The sequence below is a fragment of the Garra rufa genome, chromosome 10, assembly GCF_049309525.1.
Source record: "Garra rufa chromosome 10, GarRuf1.0, whole genome shotgun sequence".
Lineage (NCBI taxonomy): Eukaryota > Metazoa > Chordata > Actinopteri > Cypriniformes > Cyprinidae > Garra > Garra rufa.
The window spans coordinates 9,865,854-9,876,031 of record NC_133370.1 but is presented as its reverse complement, the minus strand read 5'-3'; the positions used below and the strand labels follow the sequence as shown (position 1 = coordinate 9,876,031).

At 40.7% G+C, this 10,178-nt stretch overlaps 1 protein-coding gene across 1 annotated transcript; it reads right to left on the bottom strand.

Annotated features, from left to right (window-relative positions):
• Nucleotides 1-3,275: 3,275 nt before the first annotated feature.
• Nucleotides 3,276-5,077, bottom strand: LOC141344453 (Krueppel-like factor 6). The gene is made up of 2 exons (XM_073849350.1): nt 4,843-5,077; nt 3,276-3,752 (listed from the first exon to the last, which is right to left on the bottom strand). The coding sequence occupies exons 1-2, from the start codon at nt 4,942-4,944 to the stop codon at nt 3,276-3,278; spliced, it is 579 nt and encodes a 192-aa protein (XP_073705451.1). The 5' UTR covers nt 4,945-5,077.
• Between the last annotated feature and the right edge of the window lie 5,101 nt (nt 5,078-10,178).

The window sequence follows — 10,178 nt, the reverse complement described above, 5'->3', positions numbered from 1 at the left end:
GATTCAGTTTCCCATTCATAAAGACAGACACTTACTTATATTCCCGAAACCATCCGTTCGAACGAATCAAATGAATGATATGATTCAGTAATTAAATCAGTGTCTTACCGCCACCTGCTGGCAGATCTGTTCAGTTATTTAAATCATTAATATTTCTGTATTCAAAATTTTATATTTAAAACATTAATCTCAACATGAATCTATGATTTTGATTGCACTCATGTCACCTCTGAGCCTCATTAAACAAGTAAAAACAAAGGTAAAAAACAAAATTCCCCTGTAAATCACTTTGAGGAGTCAAATATCACCTCGTAATAGGAAGGCTAATTTTTTATCAGAGTTTTGACAAGTGCTCCTAGCAAGAAAAGTAAGCGTTGAGCCCTGAGCCATTATTTTTTTATTTATATTGTCAGACAGCTAAAACATTTTACAAAATGTGTTAAATCAGCTGCAAAAGGGATTGGCATGCTGAAAAGATTTGTCTATTCTTATTTTTGTTGAATGATAAATATACTTAAAAATCACTTTAACTCTGCATTTACAGTCAGAGCCATGTTACAAGTGTTGTATCATATTACAGTTCTTATTTTTTTTATAAAAACGTTTTATATATTCTATTAATATAAATAATATTGTATTGTATTGATGTTGATTTTACTAGTAATATTCTAATCTGTATTTTACCTCAATTGATCATTGTTTGGAAAGTATTTGTCATGTTCTTTCATTCAGGAGTAAAAATCTGCCTTAAAAATTGATAGATATAAAGATTTGACATGTATCGTGATGATTATCGATATCGACTGATATGAAAAAAATTATCGTGATCATTTTTTTTGCCATATCGCCCAACCCTAGTCAACCCCTAGTAAAAACACTAAAAGAAGACTACACTTGTTTGGCTACATATCATGTGCCCCTTAAATGATATAAAAGGACCATGAACATGTGAATGTGTTGTTAAGTTATTGAAATATTAAGTCTCAGGGAATTTTTCAAGTAAATATTTTAGATCAAAGTGGTTCAACTGACAAAAACGTTTGAGAATCCCTGGGTTAACTGTTGGACATTGTACATATTTTACACAATCTTAACCAGATAATATTCTGAATAAATAAACAGTGTTATCCACCTTTTACTTCCAGAATAAGTGGGCATGGCCATTTATACCGTTTATGGGGCTGGCATTTTGTACAAAACTCCATGATATTGCAAATTGGTATTATGTTTTACCATGTTATTTTATGGGCACACTGGTTTGTAGTGCAAACAGTTTTACTGTTTACTGCATGTTGTTATTCTTCTCGTTATTTCCCTATATTCAGCCATAGGCTTACTTCCGCGCTGAAGAAAAAAGTGGATAACTACTGAAAGCATTCTTTGTTTATTTCTTGTAATCTGTTTCTTTGTTTTCTTTTATTACTATGTCCTTGTTTTAAAGCTATATTTAGAACATAACATGAAATTATGTAAATTTATTCTCAATTAAAAAAAAAAATGTAAAAAGTAATTTTAATAAAAAAAGTATTTCAATTGTATAATTAAATATTTAATTGTTTTGGGTAGCTTCACCCACATTGAAATCTCACTGGACTGAAGCACAGATCCCCACGTATAATAATTATCTAAATATGAATGAGGAGAAATTGCTTGTGAAAGTTGAGAAACATTGGATATTATGTAACGAGACTTTTTCTGTGTTCGATTTGCCTCATGGCGCAGCAGTTTTTGCATTTGCTGTAGACAGAGAAATTGCATGTTGCTGCGAGCCTCACACAAAATATTATAGCGCCTGAAGTTTGGGGGGATTTTGACTTTTCGAATTAAGAAGACTTTTCCAAATGTCGACATGAAAGCATAGTGAGAAAAAGAGATGAAACTTAGGTTGCATAATCGTCACGTGCAACATGTCAGAGCACGCTCGCCCGCAAGCCCATGTCTCTATGGTGTTCTCTTCTGTGATCGGGGTTCCTTCATGATCTCTAATAGTTTATAGTAAAGTCAGTACAGTTCGCAAACATTCTTTAGATTGCATGCAAGATGAACTGTGTGGGAACAGGGTTAATGCACACAGGGTTAGTAAACTATATTCCTAGAGTGTATGACAGCCAACATGAAGAATGAGCATTTCAAGAATGTAGGGAGTCACCAAACCACATTAACACACACTCTTCAAACATTTGACTCCAGAGGAGGTCAAAAGCGTGCTAAATATTCAAACAAGAAATGTGATGCAACAGCAGGGAATTAATGCAATATACATTTATATTCGTTTTTTTTTTAAAGTATTTTCTGCTTTTCAAAGTTGTGTATATTTGATCAAAAATACACAATAAAACTGTAATATTGTGAAATATTTTTGCAATTTTAAATTGTGGTTTTCTATTTTAATATACTTTAAAATAAAATGTATTCCTGTGAAGCTGAATTGTCATCATTACTCCAGTCTTCAGTGTCACATGATCCTTCAGAAATCACTCTAATATGCTGATTTATTAATATTGGAAACAATACGTTTTTTGAAACCTGTGATACGTTTTTCAGGATTCTTTGATGAATAAAACATTAAAAACAACAGCATTTATTTAAAATAGAAATCTTTTGTAACAACGTACAAGAAATTAATACTTTTATTCAGAAAGGATGTGTCCAATTGATAAAAAGTGATAGTAAAGACTAAGATTGTTAGTAAAGATTTCTATTTCTAACTTTTATTCATCAAAGAACCCTGAAAAAAGCATAACAAGTTCTAAAAAATGTTAAGCAGAGAAAAAAAATCAGCATATTAGAATGACTGAAGGATTGTGTGACACTGAAGACTAGAGTAATGGCTGATGAAAATTCAGCTTTGCATCACAAAAATAAATTATATTTTAAAGTATAATAAAATAGAAAACTGTTATTTTAAATTGCAATAATATTTTAGTATTTTATTTATTTATATTTCTGTATTTTTTAATCGAATAAATGCAACTATGATGAGCATAAGAGACTTCTTTTAAAAATATGATACATTAGTTTTGTGGTATATAAACACTACTAATACTAATGCACTTAAACATTTTTGCATTAGGAAATGTAACCTAAATTGCATTCAAAGGATATCAGTTCATGCTGTAATGATTTTTGTAAAGGCTTTAAGAGTGGTTTTAAAAAATATGCTTTGTAAGGCATATTTATCAGAGTGACTTTCAACATGATCCAAAAGAGAGAAGTTTTGTTTCCCAAAGCTGACAACACTGTTGTGGCAACAGTAGAACTAAATACAGGTAGGACTATAGTTGCTCACACAGAAACTGCTTACCGGTGTGTGTGCGCTGATGTGCTTTGAGGTGAGAGCTCTTGGTGTACACCTTCCTGCAGCCATTGAAGTAACAGCGATGAGCTCTCCTTCGTCCTTCAGGTGACCCCTCACCTTTGACCTCATCCCCTCTCACCCCTTCTGGATCTTCTTTAACCTCCATGAGAGGGTGTGAGGGCGAGGCGGGTGGCGTTGGGGGTGTGTGTGCAAGTACATGCTGCTGTGGGTGTGTGTGCACCTCAGCAGATGAAATGATCTTCTTACAGCTGCCAAATGCCAAATGGGGAGCCGTAGCGATGCCGTCCTGCTTGGGGATGGGAGCTTCTGGCGGAGGTGAGTTCAGTTCAGTCCCGCAGCACCGCAGAAACTGGTTCCACAGATTTTCAGACCTCAGATCAACTGCAGAGACGTAGGGCTCATTCTGCAGATAGCGCTCAAGCTCAAGACAAGTCTGTAAGAGAGAATCAAGGGCAATCAGTGACAAACACCAATCAGAAAACATGCACTTGTATGAAAATAGTTTATCTTACTCTACCAGTCAAAAGTTTTTGAAAAGTAAGATTTTTAATGTTTTTTTTCACCAAGCCTGCATTTATTTGATCCAAAGTACAGCAAAAAGAGTACAATTTTGAAATATTTTTTTTACCATTTAAAGTAACGTTTTTTTTTATTTGAATATATTTTAAAATTAACTTTGTGATTTCAAAGTTGAATTTTTAGCATCATTACTCCAGTCACATGAACACGAACCTTCAGAAATCATTCTAAAATTCTGATTTCCAGTTAATAAAAAACATTATTATTGTTATAGAAAGTTCAGTAAAACAGAATTTATTTGAAATAGACGACTTTATTATCACTTCTGATTACTTTAAAGCATCCTTTTAAAAAAAATTATACTGACTTTTCAAATGGTATAGTGTATAACATTACAAAAACTTTTTTATTTCAGATAAATGCTAATCTTTGGATCTTTTTATTTATCAAAGAATCCATAAAAATATAAATGTACTGTTTCAAATATTGATAATAATGATAAACGTTTCTTAAACAGCAAATCAGCATATTAGAATGATTTCTGAAGGATCATGTGACACTAGAGACTGGAGTAATGATGCTAAAAATGTAGCTTTGATCACAGGAATATATTTAAATATGAATATATTCAAATAGAAAACAGTTATTTTGAATAGTAAAATATTTCAGAATTTTACTTTGCTGTACTTTGGATCAAATAAAAAGCAGACCAATTTTCAAATAAATAAATTAATTAACACCATCCTAAACTTTTAAAATTTAACATCTCTCTCTGTATATATTATACAGACATAAAGACATTAAAAATACATTAAAATAAATATTTTGAAATACAGAGGCAGAGTTTCAGATTTTCTATTTCGTTTTTTAACATATACTTATAACTTCATACTTACTGTTTTTCCATCCGCTTTTAACAGTTATTTTTCTGCTATTTTATACTAAACGTAAGCTAACAAAACACCTTCAAAGTATTTGATGAATAAAGCTGGTGGTTATATTACCTGTTGCCAGTACTCCTCCAGAGATGGTAAAGCGGACAGGTATCCTGTGTCAAGGACACTCTGTAGCTCCTGGAAAATACTACACATGGGAATAACATCCATATTCCTCACACACGCAGATCCGTCAAACCCAGCTGGAAATACTAAAAAAGACGCTTTCCCGTCGTGTCCTCATACGCGGATGTAAGGCAACAGTTGTTTGACTTCAGAGGACGCTCGGCTGACGGCTGCACAGAAGCGCTGCAAACCTGCAATTTCAAAACAAGCGAAACACGTTGAGAGTTGTCACCAGCGGACGAATCAGAGGCGACCGGCTAGTGCCCCGCCCACCGCCTCAACTCCACCCAATGGGTGCGTCCGTCTGCCGATCTGGTTGAGGATTGGTCATCGGTGTGCCTCTCTGTGTGATGATTGGTGAGTTGTAGTTGGCGCTATTTCTGGGGAGGTATATAAACGTACAAGCTTCATTGCAAATGAGGAAGTTGAGGTACTTGCAAATTTTCACGAGCATAGAAAGCTGTCCTCTATATATATACACAATACATATAAGGGATCCCACAAAATGCATGCTATTTTTTCTTTAGTTCTGACCTGAATAAGATATTTCACATAAAAGATGTATTCATATAGTCCACAAGAGAAAATAATAGTTTACATTTACATATGATAAAAAAATATATGTGAGAGGATATGAGCTGAATCATTAATTCCAATGATTCTTAATGAACCTGATCAGTCTGATTCATGAACAAATCACTGAGACTAGGTCAAATTGTTCCCTGAAAGGATTAAAATCTGAATCATGCTGTTACCTGACACATTATATTCAAACTATGTCAAACTAAGTTTAATGTTTGCTTACTGTTCATCATCAGAGCAACAGTGGGAAATCAAACAATAATCAGTAACAAGCGAACAAATGCAAAGAGGACATTTGACAATTTACTGTATGATGTCTTTGTGTATTATTGTGCTTTCCACACCCATAAAAGCCTTGGATTAGAAACACTGAGGTAAGGATTACTGAAAGTAAATAGCTGGAAGCATTTACACAAGCATACTGTGCTATCCTGAGCCATTTTTTTTTTTTTTATCTCAGAAAGCACTGTGGCTTGTCAGTCTGTGTAGATTTCCCCTTAAACAAAACTGTGAATGGATAATACACACACACACACACACACACATGTTGGGTTTACATGTTTTATGGGGACATTCCATAGGCGTAATGGTTTTTATACTGTACAAACCGTACTTTCTATCGCCCTACACCTACCCTACACCTAAACCTAGCCCTCACAGGAGATTGTGCACACTTTCACTTCATCAAAAAAACTCATTGTGCATGATTTATAAGCCTGTTTCCTCATGGGGACCTGAGAAATGTCCCCACAAGGTCAAAATCTACTGGTATTCCTATCCTTGTGGGGACATTTGGTCCCCACAACGTGATGAATACCAGGTACACACACACACACACACACACACACACACACACACACACACACACACACACACACACACACACACACACACACACACACACACACACACACACACATGTTGGGTTTACATGTTTTATGGGGACATTCCATAGGCGTAATGGTTTTTATACTGCACAAACCGTACTTTCTATCGCCCTACACCTAAACCTAGCCCTCACAGGAGGGCTTTTTTACTTCCTCAAAAAAACTCATTGTGCATGATTTATAAACCTGTTTCCTCATGGGGACCTGAGAAATGTCCCCACAAGGTCAAAATCTACTGGTATTCCTATCCTTGTGGGGACATTTGGTCCCCACAACGTGATGAATACCAGGCACACACACAAACACACACAAATATTGGCGCATTAAGAAACGACAGGTTCTAAGACAGGAGACTCGAACGCTCATTGGCTCTCGTCGCCTGCATTCGTCACATATTACGTCATGCCCTGTTTCTGCTGAGATGTGTTTGAATGATGCGAGTGGACCAGGATAATAACCTGGATAATATTTTCAGCTATTATCAATTTAAATTCTGCTCTGCACCTCAAACAAACCTACAGTATTCCACCAGAGAGGACTGCGGCTGCAAACGCATCGTCATTTGGATCACTTTTTGGTACGGCTGTTGACATTTTTCTGTCTGTCATGTTTTTCTTTATTACTGTACAGAGAGATTTATGGTTAATGTTAGGTTTAGAGGTAGGAGTAGGATTAGCGACTATAAAAAACATTTTATGCTATATCGTTACTAAAATTGTAATTTCCCTGCATATTTTGGTCAGTTACATTTTTATATCCTTTTATATTTGCTATAAAATGGGTAGGTTTAGGTTTGGGGGTAGGTTAAGGGAGCTAAAAATCTAAATCGCATATAAATAAAATGATAAAAATGCATATTTGCTATAAAATGGGTAGGTTTAGGTTTGGGGGTAGGTTAAGGGGGCTATTAATAAAATGATTTTTAAAAAGGCATTGATATGAATATCTTAATGAAATAAAAAATACGTAAATATAGTTCCCTTTCGATACTTTCACTCGTACTGCGTCTGTAAAGACGCTTATGGGAAAAGCTCCTTTTCTCCTGAGACTGAAGCATTTCAATAACGCAGTGTAACTGCACGGCCATTGGTTCGTGCAGTGTTAAAGAAACGAACCAATGGCTCGGCAGCGGAGATGCACAAACCTATGGCGATGATTCGCGCCCGATCGCGCCAAAAGGGGCGGAGCATCTGGCTATATAAGCGAGCATTTCGCCATAGGGAACTCAGATCCTTCTTCTTCAGCGACGACTTCTGATCTTCGCAGAGACTGACTACGCAGACTTCGCTCAAGCAAGCCTCTTCTTCGCCGTTGACGAGCCTCGCAGCGGATCTTCACTGCTCGGCGGATTGACGCTCCGGAGCTGATTCCCTGCTGCTATCCGGCGAACATCTAAAAGAGCAAATTAAGAGCAAATTTCTACGGCGTTGTTTCAAATGCCACGGCGTTTTTGTCGCTCGTGCAGAGCCCCTCTGCACGCCGCTGACACTCACGCTGAGTGCGTCTCGTGCCTGGGTCACGCCCACGCTGAGGCTGCGCTCAATGAGACGGAATGTTCCCACTGCGGGAATATGAGTCTCACTTCCCTCCGCTCGCGGCTAGCTTTCTTTTCAGAGAGCGACGCCGCTTCTCGCGCCCTCCCGCTTACTTCCTCGCAAGAGCCTGCTAGGAAGAAGCAGCGGGGCAGGAGATCTAAGAGCGCGGTGACAGGCGAGCTCACGCCGGCTCAGACCCCGCGTGCCTCGCCTTCACCACACGGAGAGGAATCGCCAGTTCTCTTCCTGCATCCTGACCAGCGTCCCTCTGCGGCTGCGAGCGATCTGGTCTCCTTCGGAGGAAGTGAATGCGAGGATGACAGCATGTCATTGGCCGCATCTGACGCAGAGGAGTTGTCGGGCTCTTCCCATGACCCCGCCCCCTTGCCGTCTGCGCAATCCAGCGCCGCCAGCGCCGGTATGGACGCCGAACTGTTCCGCGTCCTATCTAAAGCTGTTGAGGAGCTGGATCTTCAATGGTCTCCCCCCGAGTAGCCATCTAGGAGCCGGCTGGATGAATGGTTCCTGCCGGGGCGCCGCCAGGCCCCTCGTCAGCGAGCTTCACCATTCTTCCCCGAAGTCCACGCTTCACTCTATGGCGGTACTCCAGGTGTACCAAGCAAAGCTCCTCCGCGGTCTGGACGAGTTGAACCTGGACGATTCCCCGCTCAGAGAGATACGTAGCGCTACGGATTTGGCGTTACGCGCCACGAAGATGACGGCTCAGGCAATCGGGCGATCGATGGCCAGTTTAGTAGTGCTGGAGCGCCACTTGTGGCTTAACTTGACGGAGATCAAGGACGCGGATAAGGTCGCCTTCCTTGACTCCCCCATCTCGCCGACCGGCCTGTTCGGCCCAGCTGTCGAGGGTTTCGCGGAGCGCTTCACCGCGGCGCAGAAATCGTCCCAAGCCATGCGACATTTCCTGCCCAAATGCTCGAGCTCTGCAACGGCTCCTAGTCGCCCCAAGCCGGCGCCGACTCAGCAGCCTGCGAAAGCCACGCCCCCAGCTGCGCAACCAGCGCCTCAGACGGAGCTCCGTCCTCGGTCACGCCCAGCCAAGCGCTTTCCCTTCCCTAAGCGTCAGGGACCTCGGCCAAGAGTGGTGCTGGACCAGGCGCCGCCAGCGTCTTCCTGATCTCAACAGCAGGAAGAGGGAGGGGCCAAGTCTCGCAGCAGCCGGACCAGCCCCCAAAGTGCCTCTTTTAAGCCCTTCTACACTCCGTTCTGTTCCGGGTGTAAGGGAACTCATGTTTGTGAAAAATGTAGCTGTAACTCACGGGCCCTTTATATCAGCGCCCTTACAGCAAACCGCTGTGATAGCGGGAAAAATAAAAAACAAACATTTTCAAGAAAAGAGCAAATTTCCTCTTCCAATGCTTTCAGACAGCATACAGCTGTGCGAACCATTGCAGCCCCTAGCGACACGATCCGCGGCATGGCAAGCCATCCCCGGAGTGTCAAAATGGGTTTTGGGTATAATAGAACGAGGCTATGTACTCCAGTTCGCTCGAAGACCTCCTCGCTTTCATGGTGTGATCACCACCTCAGTTCGCAGCAAAGACGCAGACGTCTTGCGATTAGAGGTAAAGAATCTGTTGGCCAAGGGCGCCGTGGAAACGGTCCCCCCAACACAGAGCGAGTCAGGTTTTTACAGCCGTTACTTCCTCGTTCCAAAGAAGGATGGCGGTCTACGCCCCATCCTCGACCTCAGACAGCTGAATCGCGCCCTCATGAGACGGCCGTTCAGAATGCTTACACTAAAACAGATCCTCTCGCAGATACGCAAAGGGGACTGGTTTTGTTCACTGGATCTGAAGGATGCATACTTCCACATTCAGATCGCCCTCCATCACAGGCAATTCTTGAGATTCGCCTTCGAGGGAGTGGCATATCAATATACAGTCCTTCCGTTCGGACTGTCGTTAGCCCCTCGCACGTTTACAAAGTGCATGGACGCAGCACTTTCCCCTCTGAGACAGATGGGAATCCGCGTCCTGAACTATCTGGACGACTGGCTCATCCTAGCCCAGTCAGAGAGCGAGCTAACACACCACAGAGCCTTAATCCTCAGCCACTTAGAGTGCCTAGGACTCAAGGTCAATTTTGCCAAGAGCGTGCTGTCTCCCAGCCAACGCATTGCGTTCCTGGGAGCAGTTTTCGACTCACGTCAAATGAAGGCAGCAGTTGCGCCGCAGAGAGCCCAAGCCATTCGCAGGCTCGCGGCCTCCTTCAAAATAGGAGCCCTTCGCCCTCTCAAGGTTTTTCAGAAGAT